The 20,654-nt window shown below is 42.1% G+C and overlaps 1 protein-coding gene across 2 annotated transcripts in view; it reads left to right on the forward strand.

The window, feature by feature from the left end:
* Positions 1-20,654, forward strand: part of SMYD1 (SET and MYND domain containing 1) — a 41,458-nt gene that overhangs the window by 1,111 nt on the left and 19,693 nt on the right. For both annotated transcript variants that reach the window (XM_004742375.3, XM_004742376.3), the window contains exons 2-3: positions 16,216-16,395; positions 20,234-20,447. In XM_004742375.3, the coding sequence (XP_004742432.1) occupies positions 16,216-16,395; positions 20,234-20,447 (394 nt within the window). The remainder of the gene's footprint in view (positions 1-16,215; positions 16,396-20,233; positions 20,448-20,654) is intronic.

Genomic DNA, 20,654 nt, shown 5'->3' on the forward strand with positions numbered 1-20,654 from the left:
TTTTTTTTAACAGAGGTGGTGTTATACTTCAAATGTCATTCTAGAACTTACTCTTTTTACTAAACAACATGTTTTAGATATGTCTATGGAAACTCTAAGTCTATAGATAATTATTTAAAATCCTTGAAGATCTGTTTCTTTTACCCACGTGTAGATCTATCCATGTTGATCCATATGCTGTGTGGATTGCCAGTTTTAACTGCTGCAGATATTCTACCCTATAAATACATGAAAACTTATCTATCCACTTCCCTTTTGAGAGACATTTGGTGGTTTCCAGTTTTTCATAAAAACAAACATTTCTGCAGTTAAAATCCTTGACCATGCTCACTTGTACACGTGTGTGGTTATTCTTCAGGATATATGGCTAGAAGAGGAATTGTGCCATAAAGAGTGCTATTTCTATTTTAATAGGCTCTCCAAAGCACCTGCATTAAATTTACATCCCCATTTTTCCACAACCATGTCTCTACTTGACTACCAAACTTTTAAATTAGTATTAAATCTTTATTAAAAAAAAAAAACCAAACTGCCAAGTGATTAAATTATAACAATATTCTCCAAGCCCAAAGTTGGGGTGATCTGTCTGACATTAGTATGGTCTGAATCAAGATGGCCTCTGACAATCTAGGCTTTGTGGTTGGCTGAGTGTACTTACCATCCTGAGAATGGGCACTGCTTTTCAGAGATAATTTGATTAGTATTCAGATTTTCATTTCTCCTGTGTAAGGACCTTCAGGGAGAAGGCAGTGAATGGAATATATGGCTGACTGTACCTGAGGACTATAAGGGGGCTGAGGTGACAGTAATACCTCTTCAATGGGAGCTTATCTTACTTGATTAATTTACATGTGTATGTTTCATGGCTGGAGATGAGTGCACTTGAGGAGTCATTTGAATTTGGAATTAAGACTGAAAAGCTGGGAAACTCTCAACTCTGATCTTGGTGCTACCACTGAATGGTCGCATTGCCTTATATAGGATACTTCCATTGGTGCCTCCAGTTTCCTAATAGCCAATTAGTATCCCTTTTAAGAGTGTTTGGAGTTGGGGCACCTGGGTGGCTCAGTGGGTTAAGCCTCTGCCTTCAGCTCAGGTCATGATCTCAGGGTCCTGGGATTGAGCCCAAGGTTGGGTTCCCTGCTCAATGGGGAGCCTGCTTTTCCCTCTCCCTCTGCTGCTTCCCCTGCTTGTGCTCTCTCTCTGTCAAATAAATAAATAAAATCTTAAAAAAAAAAAAAAGGAAAACTAAGAAGAAAAAATACGTATCTTCACACAACATTGTTGTATATGTCCTTCCAGCTTATTTTAAAACATAGGTTTCATTTTTACTACACAGCTGGGATCTTATTATAGAAACAATGATGTTTTACATTTAATAATTTAGCTGCTTCTTTGATACTAAGTTCCCTTCATAATATAGTATTTAATGGCTGCCTACCACTTCCTTATGACTGAACATTTGGGATGTTTACATGTGTTTCTTACCATAAATAGATCATCATTCATTTGAAGTTGTAACTACAAAACAACTTTAGTGTACATTGAGATAACATGCTAACAAAATGTTATATTACTATTATAATAATAAAAACTGAGATTATTAAGGTAAATGATCTTTAAAATGATTGAAAAAATCTAGAAGAGATACTTTTAAAAAGTGATTTTTCCCAAATTTGTCCCTGCAAAGATAAAGGGGCTGCTCTTTGGGTGTACTGGGATAGCCTGGAGAGGCAGCAAAGGAAACCTTTGTCCATGATGTTCTCCCATTTTAGCCTCCTGGTGAGACTCAGCCGCTGGAGAAGAGAAACCCAAGTGGGGAGGTAGGACTGAGTGACTCACAGAAGAGGCACATTCTAATCCATGTTATTGCAAGCCAGGCTTTCTACCCTACCCTCCAAACATAAACAGGAGGAAAGATTTTATTTTTAGTTGAGTGCTATATTAAATGAAAATTCTTTCCAACAATACATGACATATATTATATGTATGAATGTTATGAAACGTAACAATAAATGAACATCTAGGAAACATAATAAATGAGCACCCATGAAACCATCATCCTGCTTAACTAGAGCATGCCATTATATTGCATCTTTATCTTTCCCTATCCAATCCCCGGCTTGTCACAAAGGTGACTAGTATTTTGAATTTTATGTTATTATTCCCTTGGCTTTTGACTAATAGTTTTATCACATGTGTACCTATTCCTAAACAATTTATAATTTAGTTTTTGTGTTTTATTTTTGATCTTTGAAACAATGGTATAATATCACATATGACTTTATGCCACTTGCTTCTTTCACTCAATGTTAGATTTCTTATTCATCCATATGGTTTTGTGTAACTGAAGTGTCGGTTTGTACCACACTTTATTTTTCTATTCTTCTGCCATTGGTTGCAATGGACATTTTTAAATTTTATTTCTTGGTAAACAGATACATAATGTGTGTATCCTAGGAGTGAAAATTACCTGATCATAAAGTATGGGATATTCAGCTTTAAAATATAATGCCATAGTGTGTGAGGCTGTCTTGCAAGTTTGCCTTGTCTTGGTTAGGATGGACTTAGTTTAGCATTAACAGCAACAATCCAGGCCCTTATAATATAGTCCTTAGTCTGGTTAGGATCTTTTGAATTTTACTGGTTGGAAAAATAGGTGGTCTCCTTAAATATAAAGGAGCAAGAATAAAGTAGAGACGGTCTTTTCAGGGCTGGCAAATATGTAATACTTAGACTACTGAGATCCCTTCCAGGTATAGTTAATCAACTGGGCAACTCCTTCCTGAACTCCAACTTAGCCTAAGGAATTTTCCTATCAGGGTGCTCCAAGAAGCCCTTACTAATCCATCAAAACTGGCATTTAAAAGAAGAGCTATTTGCCATCTCTCTTAGGGGTCTGACTGGGTGTTGGAAAGGGATGAAGGTGAAGTAGGTGGGTAAGATCAATGTACCAAGGAGCTGTCTTTCATGGGCACGGTCTTTTAAAGTGGATGAACCCCCAAGGGTGGTAGATGAACTGCTAGTTGCTCTCGACTCCTCGTGCTTTCTACTCTGAGTGTGCCCAGTTTTCGGGAGGGCTTTAAATACCTTAGCTTGGGTGATCCTGCTTATTTCTACATGAGATTGGACTAATCTGGGAATTCATGGTCTTGCCTTGTTCAGATTTTTAAGCTTTTTTATAAAATACAGAAATTATAGGAAAACCAAAGTAAGAAAATAAAAATTCTCTGCAACCTTAACATTCAGAGAAAACTACTGTTAATATTCTGGCATATATCCTTATGATTGTGATTGTTTTGTGTTGTTTTAAGTGAAGTATAATTGACTCCTTACAAATGTTTTATGCAGATATGATCCATATCGAATATTTTCTTGATCCTAATGATTTGTAGGTGAGTGGTGGTGGTGGGAGAAACACTACCCTGAATGTATACCTTGATCGTAAAATGCTTCCCTAAAATTAACAGACTGTATTAAAATTTGGGGGGGGGCAGCTTATTTTACAATGAAAGGAATATGACACATAGTATTTTATTAATTCTAGGATACATATTTAATTTTGACATCTCTGAAGTCATGATGTATCCTACAATCTGTGGCTCATGGTTTAATTGGGAGCATTTGTTTGTTTGTTTCCTAATGGCAAAAAAACGATATATTTAATAATTGACAGTATCTTAGATTCAATGTAATTAATGTACACATTTCTTCCTTTCCCAAAAGTGGGTTCTTATGTAACTTCTTTATCCTAAAATATGTTGTGAGCAACTTTTCAAACCATTATTATCCTCCTAGAGCATATTTAATGACTACATTGTATTCCTTTTATTGACTGTTACGTATCACTTCAGCATGGTCCGTATTTTGGAGATCAAGGTTGTTTCCTCCTTTTCCTAATAGATCGTTCCATACATCTCTGATTATTTATTAAAGATAAACTCCTAGATGTGTTTTGTATTCAAAAGACAGTTTTAAGGTTCTTAATATAGTTTTCCAAATCACCCCCACCAAAGAGGATTATTATACCAGTTTTCTTCACGAGCGATACAGCATTTGCCTTCTTATCCCAGCACTGGCCAACACAGAGAGCTTTGACTTTTGTATTTTATATTTTATCTATAAAAACTTTTTTAGTATTATTTTGTTTTCAATCTTTGTATTATTAGGGAGGTGAAAGGTTTGTAAAAAATACATTTATTGATGATCACCTTCCTTCTTTTGTGATTTGTCTATTTTCTTTTGATGCCCTCATTTGAAAACTATATGTGTAGCTCATATAGAGGTCATAGTTCATTCAGAACTTCAAAATTGGTTGACTCCTTCCGCATCATTTTGATTTATTACCTCTTTTGATTATACCTCTTTTGTAATTCTCAGTTACTTCTATTTTAATTAATTAATCAACGTATTTATTTATTAAGTACACGCCATGCCCAGTGTGGAGCCCAATGTGAGGTTTGAACTTAAAACCATGATATCAAGACCTGAGCTGAGTTCAAGAGTTAGATGCCTTGGGCACCGGGGTGGCTAGTCAGTTAAGCAACTACTTTTGGTTCAGGTCACGATCTCTGGGTCCTGGGATCGAGCCTCATGTTGGACTTCCTGCTCAGTAGGGAGTCTGCTTCTCATGCTCTCTCCTGCTCCGCCTTTCCCCACTGCTGGTTCTGTCTCTCAAATAAATAAATAAATAATCTTAAAGAAAAAAAAAAAAAAAGCATTGGATGCTTAACTGAGGCACCACCCAGGCACCCCTTGTCCTCAGTTACTTTTGACTTTCTTTAATTTTCATGTCTTTTATTTTTTAAAAACTATTCATTTTTCTATCTTACATATATCTTTTAAAATGATATCTAAGCTTCTTTTAAAGTTTATTTTTATTTTAGTTACTTATTGTCATTGCATTCTTTCACTTTCCTTTTTATAGCTTATTTAGGTCGAGGGGAATGAGAAGATAAGTGGTTTTAGCCTTAAGAGCGACTCAGGCGTTCAGCAAGTTAAGGCCTTATCTTTTTTGCTGCTTTGTCTTGGAAGGACTGTTCCAGTTCTCTGAAGTAAAGCCTCCATCCTTTTCAAACTATAAAATCAGTTGGTTAACCTAGTTGACCTACAGACCAAGGTCCATGGGACACGCCTTACCACACTGTGAATAGAATTGTATCATTGCCATCACCATCATCATTTAAAACAAAACCCACAACCAAATAGATTCAGGGCCAATCTGGCACAGAATCAGATTTGACCAGGATAGGAATTTGAAACATGCTTTATAGTAATATTGGAGAGCTTCTTTTAATAGCCATCTACAAATAATGGACTGTTGTTTGGAAGAAAGAGGGTTCTGAACTTTTTTTTTTTTTTTTTTTTTTTTTTTTTCAATTGACAGAAGTGTGAGAACCAAGCACCCTGAGCAAAAGTTACAGAGTCGTATTTCGGGTCAAAATGAAGTGTGGAAGGGGTAGTGCTGGTTAGAGTTCAAGCCATCTAAGAACTAAGTAGGCCCTGGAAACCTTTACCTTTAGAGATACCTACCACAATATATCAAAATGTAGTTTTTGCTTACCATTTTGGAATGGAGTTTTATAACTTTGCTATTGGAATTGTTATTAATTTCCATTTGGCATTTTTCATTTTTTGTTTGTTTTAAGAAAACTTTAGGACTATTCAAAAGTATTATAAGTCCCAAACCTTTTCCTAGGTCACCTATAAGCTTAGGCCTTTGACACTGAGCCTCTATTGCCTAAACGAGACCAGGGCTGCCAGTGCTGTCTGGAGATAGAAAGGCTATTTTCAAGGTTGTGTTGTTCCTGATGGCAACCTGGCAGAGATGATGTCCATGAGGAGTCAGGCAATAGAGGGTAATTGGGTCATTTGGCCCTGACGATCCCCTCTAGCATGAGATTCTACGGGTTATATGATTTCTTCAGTACATGTGAAGGACTCCAGTGCAGCACCAGAGGGGTGCTCAGCTAATATAGAAATGGAGCTTATTCTGATTATTATTTTATTTTAGCATTAAACACAAGAAAGGGCATGGAAATGGTTCTCACAAGCAGTTCTAGGAGCCAAAAATACTATGTAATGGTTCTTTTTTTAGCAATCTTAGACATCATGAATTTAGAGCGCATCTAGCTTTTGGGTTCATGGATCCTTAGCTAGGGAGAGACCTGTATTTAGAGGATCAAAGTTTATGTGGATGTGCATCCATGCTTTCTACTTCTGGAGAGAAAGTCTATAGCTTGCATCACTTTTGAAATCACTTTCAACCCAGAAGAAGGTTGAGATCCATTGAGTTTATTCAATCCTCTCTTACAGATTGAGAAACAGCTTAGTGACGTGACAGACCATGCCCACGTCATACACAGACAAATCATAGGGCAGGACTGAGATTCCTGGGATCTTGTCCAGCCATCACTTTTCACTGTGTTGAAAAGTGGGGTCCAGCATTGCCTACTTAATTACTTCTTTTCTTGTCCGTCCTGTTAATAATATTTAATTTTAATACAAGAAATGGTATCCGTCCATCAGTTTCAAAACAATCAGTCTGGTTCTGGGACCTGAGAAGGGTTAGATCCAGAAACTGATTAGATCCAGAAACTAATAGGTAAAAAACAGGAATATACATGTGATTACCCAGGAAGAAAAGTGCTTGTAATAATGAACCAATGTATTCCCTTCCTACCATTTCTATAACAAATTACCACAAATTTTAGTGGCTTAAAAACAAATTTTTAAAAAGATTATTTATTTATTTGACAGAGATCACAAGTAGGCAGAGAGGCAGGCAGAGAGAGAGAGAGAGGAGGAAGCAGATTCCCTGCAGAGCAGAGAGCCTGATGCGGGGCTCTATCCCAGGACCCTGGGATCATGACCTGAGCTGAAGGCAGAGGCTTTAACCCACTGAGCCACCCACGCACCCTCAAAACACTAATTTATTATCTTACACTTTTGAAGGTCAGAGATCTAAAATGGGTCCATAAAGCTATGTTTCCTAGACTTTTATAGTTTCTTCAGGCTTCCTGTATTCCTGGGCTCTATCTTCAAAGCTAGCAGCATAGTGTCTCCCCCCCCCCCTCCGCCCCCCAACCTCTTGCCTCCTTCTTAAAAGGAACCTTGTAATTACATTGGACCCACCGGGATACTTCAGGATTGTGTCCCCTTCTCAAAGTCCTTAATCTTAATTATATCTGCAAAATCCCTTCTGCCATGTAGTATAAAATATTCACAGGCTCGGGGTGGGGGGCTTTTGGGAATTTTAGGGGGGCCTTTGGGGATTTTGGAGGGCTATCATTCAGCCTATCACAACCAATAAGATGAATTGCATATTAATCCAACTCATCACAGAAGATGTTAAGAAGGATCAAAGATAGGGGCACCTGGGATGGAGCCCCACATTGGCTCTCTGCTCAGTGGGGAGCCTGCTTCCCCCTCTCTCTCTGCCTGCTTCTCTGCCTACTTGTGATCTCTGTCTGTCGAGTAAATAAATAAAATCCTTTAAAAAAGAAAAAAGAAGGATCAAGGATAGTGCATTCTTTTAAAAGATTTTATTTATTTGACACACAGAGAGAAATCACAAGTAGGCAGAGAAAGCTGGGGAAGCAGGGTCCCTGTTGAGCAGAGAGCCTGAAATGGGGCTCATCCTAGGACCCTGTGATCATGACTGGAACTGAAGTCACTGAGCCACCCAGGCGCCCCAAGGATAGTGGATTTTTACAAAAAAAATTTCTATAAATAGAAACTGAACTGGATCCTTATTCTGTTGCAAGAGTTGAAAGTGCCCAGGAGATCATGCATTCCTGTATAGGAAAAAAACAAAGTTAAGAACATAAGAAAAAGTAGAATACTTTAAAAGAAATTAATGTCAGTCAGGCTTTTTTGAAAATTAAAGCAGTTAGGAGCTTCAGGTCCACTGGAGACAGCTGGGCTTTTAGCTACTGTAATACTATGTAGGCCTGTGGGAACACTGGGATTAATGTGGCTTAAACACCAACACACTGTGGCCTTAAATCTGATAACAGCTGGTAGGGTGGGTAGTGAGGACAACTGGTGCTATAAATGGAAATCATTTAATAAAGGGATTAGGGAAATTCCTGAACAATTAGTTCAGAAAATGAATGAATCATTGTTTGCTATTCAACTTACAGTGTTAAACATTTACACTCAATGTTCAGAAAATAAATGAATCATTGTTTGTTATTCAATTTACAGTGGTTAAACATTTACACTCCCAGTGTTGAGGATAACCATAGCAGATTTAGAAATATGTCTTTATTTTGTTTTATTTTTAAGTAAGTTCTACACCCAACATGGGGCTTATACTCACAACCCTGAGATCAAGAGTCACATGCTCTACTGACGGAGTCAGCCAGGCACCCTTACAAATAGTCTTCAGGGGTGCCTGGGTGGTTCAGTGGGTTAAAGCCTCTGCCTCCGGCTCAGGTCATGTATAGTCTCAGTGTCCTGGGATCCAGCCATCGCACTGGCTCTCTGCTCAGCAGGGAGCCTTCTCCCCCACCCCCCGCCTGCCTCTCTGCCTACTTGTGATCTCTCTCTCTCTGTCAAATAAATAAATAAAATCTTAAAAAAAAAAAAAAAAAGAAAGAAATATGTCTTTAGTTTGGCATTTTTAGTTGCAGAGACAAGACACAGTGAAATGTCACATGACCTGTTATAAGCTGTATTGCTAAATTTCATGAAATAACCCTTAGATGTGGAAGTTTGAGAATAATTGCTTTTTCGTTATAATTAGATCCAGGTTGTCCCCACAGCAATGTCATCTTCAGTCATGTGCATCTGAAGATGTGTTTTGAGCATGGGAAGTGGGGCGCGATCACAGCCCCAGTGTGGGAAATGCAGACAGGTCCAAGTGGGGTGTGTGAACTTCATCATGTGAGTTGTGGCAGAGAAAATGCTGAGAATTGCTACTTAACTAAGGAAGAGATGTTAAAAAAAAAAATAGGCAATACCTATATCTGACCTAAGGAAGTAGTATCACCTAACTTTTTATGCTGAAGTATGTAGAGTACAGACATTAATCCAGCGATGCCCCATGGGCTGACATGGGCCATTTAAAAACAACATTAAGGGGCGCATGTGTGGCTCAGTGGGTTAAGGCGCTGCCTTTGGCTCAGGTCATGATCTCAGGGTCCTGGGATCAGGTCCCGCATCAGGCTCTCTGCTCAGCAGGGAGCCTGCTTTCCTCTCTCTCTCTCTCTGCCTGCCTCTCTGCCTACTTGTGATCTCTGTCTGTCAAATAAATAAATAAAATCTAAAAAAAAAAAAAATAAAAACAACATTAAGTAGATGGCATCAGGAAATGAAAAATGAATCTCCCAGCCCCATGTGTGTGTTTCCACTCTGCAAAAGTCTTGAGCGGCTCCCCTTTGCCTGCAGAATAAGGACGTACTACTGAGGGTAACATTCCAGCTCTCCTTGTGTCTGGACATTGTTCCAGCATTGACCCAGCAAATTACAGGTCATTTCCCAGTGTGGTGTAGCCCATGATCTTGTCAGATAGCTACTCCTGTCTCCTCCACATGCCTGTGTCCCCCATGTGGATGCCTTGACTCAAGCCAGTGCCTCTCCATGGAAGAACTTGACATTCTCTGAGTACAAACTCAGCCCATGTTTAGTGGGTTCCCTCACAGATGACCGACTTCCCAGATTCCTCACCTCCCCTACCTCAGTGTGAGTTCAGTCTCTCTCCCTTGAACCCTGCAGCAAGTTGCCTGCATTCCTGGATGGCATGCCTTAGGCATGCCCTACATGTGTTTATGCCTCAGCTCAGTCTGGGGACTGCTCAAAGGCAAGGTTTGTCTTGTTTATCTTTTTTTTTTTTTTTTAAGATTTTATTTATTTATTTGACAGAGAGAGACACAGTGAGAGAGGGAACACAAGCGGTGTGGGGGGGGGGTGGGAGAGGGAGAAACAGGCTTCCCGCCAAGTAGGGAGCCCAGTGCGGGTGTCAATCCCAGGACCCTGGAATCATGACCTGAGCCGAAGGCAGACGCTTAACCACTGAGCCATCCAGGCGCCCTTGTGTCTTACTTATCTTTAAGGCCCTCTGTTACCAAGCTCAAGGCACAACACACAGTAGATGCCCATAAAGGCTTGTGAAAGGATGGTAGAGTGGAAAGAACAAGGAAGCAAGGAAAGAAGGAATTGAAAATATTGTAAAATCCTCTGGGTACTTGAGGGGTAGAGTATTCTTTTTTTAAATTTTTAAATTTTTTTTTTTTTTAAGGGGTGGAGTATTCTTTAAGACATGCCCCTTCCCCTCCATTTTTGAGGGAAGAGCCCCTGGCAGGGTGACAGTTTTTAGGAGCCCAAAAAGCCAGAGTAGTTGGTTCAGTCCTTTCTGGCTGTTTCTGGAAGCCTTGTCCACCTTGCAGGCACCTTCTCTTTGCATCTATCTGTCCAGTAACTAGTTGTTTCCATACAAGGAGCTGAGTAGCAGCTGCACGTCCAGCCTCTTGACTCTGACAGATGATATAACCCAGGACAGACTCCAGAGCAAGGAGTGAGTGGAACCGGCTGGCCAGGGCAAAGCATGCTCAGGGCTGCAGGCAGAGCCCAAAGGTGGGCTTTGGCACCTTCCTTTGTCCTCTGTGCTGGGCGCAGTGGAGGCAGCTGCAACTCCTATAAGCATAATATCCCTGGAAAGACTGTGATCACTATTCTAAAGGGTTGCTGTGAAGGTTTAACAGAGGAGAATTGCTTACAACTTCTATTTGAAAATTGCAGAATGTTGTGAAAAGGGGAGTTACTATTCTCTAGAAGCACTGGAAAAAGGGCCTCAGAAGAAAAATGGGACTTCCCAAAGGTCTCCTGGCTAAGGCTGGCTGGAGGAAGCATCTTTCTCTTGGAATGCAAAAAGCGGTTTTGGACTTCCTGTCTTCTGGATACTCTCTCTCTCACTGGGGAAAGTATGTAGGAGGGAGGTATTTCTGTTAGAGAATTACCTGCCTCTCCTACAGGGGTTCCCCTCTAGCTGGGAGGTCTTCCTTGCTGGCAGCTGCCTGAGAAGATGCTGGAGGAGAACAGGAGCTCTGAGATCCCCTGGCCTGACCTCCCCACATGGCAGATGGGCTGGTGGACCAGGCTGACAGCTTCTGAGCCCTCATCTTGTGCAAGGCTCACTGAACTGGCTCTTTTACATTTCATTTCATCTTCAAAATCACTCTGAGAGTGGTGGGATTTGGGAACTTCTTTATAATTTTCTTCTTGCTTGAATTTCCTAAAATAGTTAAGCATGTTTCATTAACAAGTAATATTCATCTGTCTAAAAGATTTCAAGATCTAGGTGTTGTTATTCCCATTTTCACATAAGGACACAACGACTCAGAGAGTTTAAGGTACCTGCTTGAGGTCACACAGCTGGTAGCTACTAGAATCAGTTGAACCCAGCTCTGACTGACTTCCTGCCTTCCTGACACTTCCATGCATACCCTACGGGAAGGAGCAGGTTTTCTCCCATCTCTACATTCCTGTTACTCAGTTACAGCTCAGCATCACCCAGGAACTTGTTAGAAATGCAGAATCTCAGGCCCCACTGCAGATCTACTGAATTGGAACCTGAATTTTAACAAGGTCTCTGACGATGTATATGCACACTATGTTCGAGAAGCCCAGCTCTACATCATACCCACCCCCTCCTCCTTCCCGGTTCCAGTCTTAGGGCTAAGCTTATTGGCAGGTGAGGTGTTGGAGAGAAACATCGGCTTCATCCCAAGGAGATTTAAATTAGGAGATAACTCACAATGCTTTTCACCAGGATTTAAAACTTGACTTTAGGGGTGCCTGGGTGGCTCAGTAGGTTAAAGTCTCTGCCTTTGGCTCAGGTCATGATCGCAAGGTCCTGGGATCAAGCCCGACATGGGGCTCTCTGCTCAGCAGGGAGCTTGCTTCCTCCTCTCTCTCTGCCTACTTGAGATCTCTGTCTGTCAAATAAATAAAATCTTTTAAAAATGAATAAATAAAACTTGACTCTAGGCCCTAGAAAACTTGTAGGATGGATTGTAAAACAAGTGTGTGAGCCTGTAGAAAACAGTTTGGATAATTTGGTGGCTAACATCTGGAACCTACTATGAGTTCACTATGAGAAAAAAAAAAATCATTTCAAATTAACACTCTAACACCTGGTCTGGAGTGAAGTTTTTATGCTGCAGCACGGGACCTCTGTCTCTAGCCTTCTCCTGGTCAGAGTGGTTGTTAGTGACTTAGAAGGCACAAGGGGCTTTCCACTAGAATTTCTTTTGGACATTTTATAGCCATCATTTATGGCAGGTAGATTATTCTGTAATTAGGCCCCATTAGAAGTGTAGTAAGTCAGTTCATGGGATCCTGGAGGCAGGTTCCAGGACAGATGTATTGCCTCCCTTCGAGCCAGGCTAAGAAAATTTGAGCTTTATAAGCAGCGTAGACCAAGGAGAGGGCAATGCCAGAGGTCCATCCCTGGGGCAGACCATAAGGGTGTGTTGTTTAAACAGAATTTAAAAACAATAACAAAACTGACATTTAAAAACCTAACTAAAAGACTTGGTTTTAATTATCAGTGTGCATCAGTAATTCTAAACAATGTCAAGGATACAATACTCTTCTTTGGTGGGGAGTGGGGAGTCTACCTTGGTCTCAGTTCAAAATAATTGTTTTTTTTTTTTTTAAAGATTTTATTTATTTATTTGACAGATGGAGATCACAAGTAAGCAGAGAGGCAGGCAGAGAGAAACAGAGAAGCAGGCTCCCTGCTGAACAGAGAGCCTGATGTGGGATCCCAGGGTCCTGGGATCATGACCTGAGCTGAAGGCAGAGGCCTTAACCCACTGAGCCACCCAGGCACCCCAAAACAATTGTTTTTTCATAAACTTCAAATTAGCACGTTTTAAAATCACTTACCCAAGTGATCTTGTTACCCAAGATAACAAATTATCTTGTCCAGAGGTTAAGCCAGAGGACTCTTCAGTCATCTGGTCGACACCTAACACCCATGTCTTCCACCACGTGTTTGTTGCAAGAGCAAGTTCTTAAGGTTCTCCATTGCTTGGCCATGGTTCATGTCTCCAGCCCCTGTGCTACTACGTCCTCCTGAAGTTTAAATATATTAGAAATAAGTGGAGCCCACAAAGATGAAGCAGCAGAACTTTTCTGTTATTCTAGGTGACCACCTGGAGTTTGTGGTTCTGTTTAAAATGTGAAACTGAAATAGTGCGGGAACTGCAAAGTGTAATATTTAGTAGGTGCAAATTTCAGTTTCCACATGAAATATGTCTATGGATGTGAATATATCTGTATGAATAAAAATATGAGGATATTATACTTTGAGTAGTCTAAAAATATCTAAAAACTGGGCGTAAAATGCTAGAGCAGTCCCAATGTGGGGTTGTTCCCTGATAGCACCCCTAGAGCAGATAGGCATGGAACTCCATGTGACAAGTCACAAGTGACAGCCAGCATGATCATGCTTGCTTCTCTTTCTTCTCTTACTGTTTCCCTTTCTTTCCTGCCTTGGGTTTGTATTTCTGTTCTGGGTCCTGAGACCCCAGAAGTGGGCATCTGCTCCTCCTTCCTCTTCCCAACCTAAGACTTGCTCTTAGCCCTGTATCATCTACTGATAGAAGTGATGGCAGAATGAAAGTTCAAAGTGGTCTGGACCATTTGGAATACTATCAGCTAGGGATAAAGGGGAAACCCCCCACTTCAGGTTAAAAAAGTTCAATGTCATGAAGAAATTTTGGGGAGTGTTGGATAGGTTCACTGTCTTGGTCATGGTGATGGTTTCACAGGTATGTGCATATGTCTGAGTCTATAAAGTTAAAGATTTTGGATAGGTATGTCAGTCATACCTCAAAGCTATTTTAAAAAACACAGCATTGTATAGACACATTGGGGGAAGCTTTGACTCGCCGGCAGCACCTTTAAGAAAACTTGGGAGGTTCTGGTGTCTAGAATTGTCATTTGATCTTAAATAACTGTGAATTTTTTTTTGCTGAAAGAGTTAACTGAATCACAATATTCAGATCCAGGAAATGTGATACTGTACTCTATTCTGGGCACCATAATGCTAAAGCACTGTGACTCACCATCCACCTTTGAGTGACCAGAAAACAAAATTTGGAGCCTCATTGGGATCCAAATTACTTGGGTTCTTCAGCAGTTCAGTCTCTGCTGATGAACTTCATTCACATGCCTGCCAGAGAATGCTATCTTGACTTGAGGCAGATGTGAGAAATTTATAGCTTCCCATCTCTAGGGCTTTGTTGACGCCATTAAATGATCAGGGTCCCTGCCCGTGTGTTCTGTTCTGCTGGAGCACTTGTGGTAGATGACCTTCTCAAGCAGGGAATACCCTCTGCAGCATAGCTACGATGGGTGCAGATTCTTTGCAATTCTAAATATGCCAGTGTAATTCTACCCTTCCTCTCTCACTGGGAAAGCTTAAGGGATCGCAGAGGAGGGAGGAAGACATTATTATGGGGATACCCTTGAACCTGCTCTAAACTTAGAAATAACCACTAACCTTCCATGCCTGTGAGTACTTCATGGTTAATAACAAATTATTAGCAATGCACCTCGTAGTAGTTGGGGACACAGTGGTGTGTTGAGTTGGCAACCCAGAGACTGAAAACTGTACTTTAGGAAACCCAGGACCTAGCTTAGAGTAATAGCCCATGCAGTGCCCTCAGCTTGGCTCTCTACCTGTCTGTCTATTTCTGGATGCTGTCCTGGGACCATGGGACCTGGCCTTTGGGCTGTTGCCCTGGCATTGGCCACTGGATCTTGCTTGATTGCCCTGCTGTGTCCACCTTCCTTTGGCTGCAGGGACCCACTGTGGGCACACTGAGACCAGAATGGGATTGTTGAAGGGACTGGAAATATTTAATGTTGAAAGGGGAAGTGAAGGGGAGTCACGCCAGTGGTCTTCAGATTCTGGAAGCACTGAGCTGCCCAGATCTGTTCCATGGGACAAGGATCTAGAGAGCCCAATGAGATGACAGGAGTATGTTTCTTGGGAAGGAAATTTGAGCCTATCATGAAGAGGAAATCTGCTATAGTTAAGACTGGCTAACAATGGACTAACTCTTCTTGGAAGCAGTACTCTTTTTTACTATGGGAATTTCAAAAAGGCTCGGTCAGGGATGGACACAAGGGATTTCTGTACTTGTATGTTTTATTGAAGTTGTTTTTTTTTTTTTCAGGCTCTAGAACGTATGATTCTAAAAACCCCTATTTTCCTATGCTTTTGAGATCCCTCTTTAGACTATAACTCCAGCCTGAGTTTACATACCCATTTTCCCCGGGAAGCTCTGTGCTTCTGTGCATACTGCTGAACTTCTTTTCATCATTTCTCTACTTCAGGGGCCAGGATTTCTTTTCCCCACATTGCAGAGATACTGAGATATTGCGCATCATATCAGATTTCACTCGCTCTGGGTGTTAGGTTATGTCTTGAAGTACGTTTCCTTCATGCTAACTATACCCTTTTCTGCCTGAAAGACAGCTCCCACCTGGGAGACGCACAAGCTCTCTCTTGGGAACACTGGGGGCTGGGAGCATGGGGTAAGGAAACTCATCTGCCTATGCCTCTCCCCCTCTCCTCCTGAGTGGGCAGGCACTAACTTCCTTCACTGCCACTCACTCTCTGAGCCAGGAGAATACAGTGGATGACCTGAGTGACATCAGTGACCTTGTAATTGTTACTCTTGCAAAACGCACAGAACTGACATGTATCACGATGTGCGGACCCCATTTTGTGTAAAATGTATCATGTTTCATGTTCCCTCATATTGTAGATATGAGTTTTATTCTTCAGGGAAAGGGTCACTGCATTTCAAGAATGAGAAGTTCATGTCACACAGAGCGTTCCCTCCCTCCCTGTGGTGCCAATGGCCTGTGGCTTTTGGCAGGGGGACCATGAGGAATTTCCACCCAGTCCCTTGGCCTGGAAGACTTCCTGGGCTCCTCAAGTGTCTGTTCAAGTGTGTTCCAGGAACAACCCATGGGTCCACTATCCTAGCCTCCTTATGCAGGTTCACTCACTCTGACGGCTTATGTATTCCCAGTGCCAACCAAATAGGGGTCATAAATCTACACTCGCTGAGTTAAATTGAAAGGTTTATAAAGCAGGGTGCAATAGTATCTCCCACAGGGGGCCCAATGTCTAGTGCATTCCTTTTCTGTTGTGACACCCCAGTCACCTGTTTCTCCCTCCATTTCCAGCCTGGTTAACTTCGTGTGCCACACCTGCTTCAAGAGGCAGGATGCGAAGCTCCATCGCTGTGGACAGTGCAAGTTTGCCCACTACTGTGACCGCACCTGCCAGAAGGATGCTTGGCTGAACCACAAGAATGAGTGTTCGGCCATCAAGAGATATGGGAAGGTGCCCAATGAGAACATCAGGTCAGAGCTGGGCCTTGGGGGTGGTACTTAGGATTCCCAAATGTCAGGTGGGGAAAGGCCTTAGTAACAAGCATTCCCAGGCCCAAGGAAGCCAGGCTGTGTGCAAATCAGGATAGAGCCTCAAAGAGACTGGAGAGGGGCACTTCTGCATCTGGGAGCCCATCTAGACCTGGATGTCTGCAACAGCCATTCCAGTCCACAACCACTGGTTGGAGCTGGTGGCAGACCCTTTCTCAATGGCTCTCCGATGTTTAATTCTTTTTTAATTGACCTGCCAATGTTTAAAAAATTGGGAAAGGCCACATTAAAAAAAATAAGGATTTCTGGTTTCTATTTTTCTTTTTTTTTTTTTAATTTTTTTTTTTTTTTTTAGGGATTTCTGGTTTCTCTTGAAAAAAAAAAATCTCAAGATTTAGCCAAATGAGCTAGAACTCAATCGTAGCAGCTGCCTTTAAAAAATGAAGAGCTTTTTAAAAAAAAGCTTTTATTTAAATTACAGTTAGTTAGCAGAGAGTATAGTATGAGTTTCAAGTGTACAATGTAATGATTCAACATTTCCACCCGTCACCCGGTGCTCATCACAACAGGTGCCCTTCTCAATCCCCATCACCTACTTTTCTCCATTCCCCTCCCCACTGCCAGTAGCCATCAGTATGTTCTTCATGGTTATATAGCAGCTTATCCTCAATCATCAGATTATGGAAGCAGCCCATGTGTCCATCAGCTGATGAACGGACCAGGAAGATGCGGTAGATACACACACACACACACAGAGAGTAATACAATATATACATATATTGTGTGTATATATATATATATATATACACATATACATATATGTACAATGGAATGCTATATATATATGTATATATATAATGGAATATTACACAGCCATAGAAAAGAATGAAATCATTTGCAATGACATAGAGCTAATGACTATTTTTTTCAAAGAGTATTATCCTAAGTGAAATAAGTCAGAGAAAGACAAATACCCTCTGATTTCACTCATATGCAGAATTTAAGAAACAAAGCAAAAGATCAAAGGGAAAGAAAGAGAGAGGCACGCCAAGAAAAAATGCAGAGCTTTTTAAGCACCACAGCCCACTAGTCCCTGGGCTTGTGCAAACTGCCCTCTATCCTCATTATACGGGAAAGGCATTTGCAACTGTTACTGATGACCCCGGCGGCTAAGGCCAGAAATATCAGGGTCTACACTGCCAAGTAGGGCTGCGGGTTGGTGCTGGGAAGTGGAGAGCAGAGGAGAAGTGGAAGGTGAAATTGGGAGCATTTTCACCAGGTTTGTAGGGTGTGAAGTTGAAGTACAGATTGGAATGATCATATCCTAGAAATTTTTAAGAAACTACAAAATGAAATGGCTCAGTCAACCTTCGCATCTCCCTTAGTTTCATCTGTTGAACTCCTGCTTCTTTAAAAAAATTGTCCTTTTGGGGTGCCTGGGTGGCTCCTTCATTATGCATCTGCCTTTGGCTCGGGTCACGATCCCAGGGTCCTGGAATTGAGACTCACATGGGGCTCCCCGCTTGGTGGGAAGCCTGCTTCTCCCTCTGCCTCTGCCTGCTGCTCCCCCTGCTTGTGCTCTCTCTCTCTCTATCTATCTGTCAAATAAAGAAATAAAATCTTTAAAACCAACCAACAAACAAAGTACTCTTTTTCAATTTTATTTTACTTATTTTAATTTTTTAAAAAGCTTTACTGAGATATAATTGGCATATCAGTTTGTAAGATATTTAAGCTGTAATCATGGTGACTTGATATATGTATACATTGTGAAAGGATGCCACCCCCCATCTAGTTAATTAACACGTCTATCACCTGACATATCCTTCCTTTTTTTTTTTTCAAGTGAGAACTTTTATGTTCTACTCTCTTAGCAGATTTCAGTGATACAATACAGTGTTATCAACTATAGTCACCATGTTTTACATTAGATCCTCAGACCTTATTCATCTTATAGCTGAACGTTTGTGCTTTTACTAAGCCTCTCCCTGTTTCCCCACGCCCCAGAGCCTGGCAACCACTTTTCTCTGTTTCTGTGAGTTTAACTTCTTTCTTTCTTTTTTCTCCTTCCTTCCTTCCTACATACCTTCCTTCCTTCTTTCTTTCTTTTCTCTCTTTTTCTCTTTCTTTCTTTCTAAGATACTATATATAGCAGATACCATGCAGTTTTTGTCTGTGTCTGGTTTGTTTCACTTAACATAATGCCCTCAAGGTCCATCCATGCTGTGTTAAGTGGCAGGATTTTCTTCTTTCTTGGCTGAATAATATTCCATTATATATGTTTATTGCATCTTCTTCATCTTTTCTTCATCACCTAGGTTGTTTCCCTATCTTGGCTCTTATGAATCATCCTGCAGTAAACATGGGAGTGCAAATAGTTCCTCACTATCCTACTTAGTCTTTCAAGCCCAATGTAAATGTTACCTTCCGTGATGGGGAGCTCACTCACTTATCTGCACAGTCCCAGTTGTTAATATCTTCTGATACTGAGTCGAAATCTTTTTCCCATTTGTTTTTACTCTCTGAGCTCTGTGACCCTTTCCCTAATATTCAGAGGTAACAGACACCCAGCCCGAACCTTATTTTCTCCAGTGCTGTCCTGAGCTCTGTGTGGGGATACCTTGGTTCCCAAGCACCTGGGATGCCCAGCAGGGCATCTTTGCAGAAATAACTCTGTGATCTAAACAAGAGGAGAAGCAGGCCTGTTCTTTGCCAAGGGGGTCCCTCAGGGGATGGATCTGCCTTAGGCCACCAGACCTGCAGGTGCCTGGCCAGCATGCATTCAGTGAGTAGCTGAGAGTTGCCAAATGTCCCTCAGTCATAGGCTTCATCTTGTGATCAATTAACATGGGGACCCTCACTGTACTCAGGTGCACCCCTATCTCACTCAATGCCCTGTGCTCTCTAGAACTCCCTCCTGTCCCACCTTGCCTCCACTCCTCCTCCAGAACCCTATGCCCCAGCCAGACCAGTCCCTCCCTGCTTCCTGCATATGCCCAGCCTCTGGTTGCCCCCGATAACATTTACATAGGCCTTTGCTTATACTGTTTCCCCACCTGGATTGTCTTCCCACTTCTCTCTCTAAGCACTAAGACTATAAGTTCACACACATGTGGACATCCAACATGTTACTTTGTCTTCCAAATACCACTTCAGGGGATGTGTATTATCCCTCTTGTGGCTAAGTTCAGGGAGGTTCAAATGAATTGCCCAAGGTTATACAGTAACTTGAAACAGATATGAACCCGGGCTGTTAGACTCCTTCTCCAGTGCCCATCTCAGTGAGCCATACTATCAGTAGAGACCAGGCTGCCATAGCTCAGTGTCCGCAGACCCCTTTCATGGTCTCAAAGACCCCATGAGCCCTGGTTCCTGCCCACTTCTCTACCCTATTTGCTCTGTACTCCTCACTCCCTAGGCTCCAGCCACTTTGACCTTCTTGCTGTTTCTCCATCATGCCAAGCTCATTCCTTCTTCAAGGTCTTTGTGCCCACTGCTCCTTCTCCCTCTGCCCAGAGCCCGCTCCTTCTGTTCATTCCATTTTCAGCTCCGGGGCTCCCCCTCCACGTCACCTCTTCTGATCACCGTGGCTTCCCTTCCCCCAGCCACTCTCTATCGTATGACCCTATTTTATTCTCTGCATAGCACTTAGCACTAGTTTCCATTTGTAACTTGGGTCCCCCCCTCTATGAAAAGCTCCATGATTAAAGAAATTCCGTCTATACAGTTCAACACCGCCTGGCACACAGTAGGTAGTCAGTAAATGCATCTGGAACAAACGACTGCCTCGGGACATCCCTAACTCTGCCCCTGTCCACAGGCTGGCGGCCCGCATCATGTGGCGGGTGGAGAGAGAGGGCACCGGGCTCACCGAGGGCTGCCTGGTCGCTGTGGATGGCCTGCAGAACCACGTGGAGCACTTTGGGGAGGAGGAGCAGAAGGAGCTGCGGGTGGACGTGGACACCTTCTTGCAGTACTGGCCGCCCCAGAGCCAGCAGTTCAGCATGCAGTACATTTCGCACATCTTCGGCGTGGTACGGTTCCTCGCGACATCGCAGGGGCTGGGGGCGGGGGGTGGGCAGTGGCGGTGACTGCTGGGATTGGTCTGCCAAGACCTCTTCAGAGCCTGCAGGGCAGAGTGGGAGGGGAGGCCGAGAGAAGGAATGGAGGGGACAGAGGCCCAAAGTAAAGAACTTTCACCCTCTTCCTTCCTTCCTTCCTTCCTTCCTTCCTTTCTTTCT

The sequence above is a fragment of the Mustela putorius genome, unplaced genomic scaffold (genome assembly GCF_011764305.1).
Source record: "Mustela putorius furo isolate JIRA1106 unplaced genomic scaffold, ASM1176430v1.1 tig00000281_pilon_pilon_pilon, whole genome shotgun sequence".
In the NCBI taxonomy this organism is placed as follows: Eukaryota; Metazoa; Chordata; class Mammalia; order Carnivora; family Mustelidae; genus Mustela; species Mustela putorius.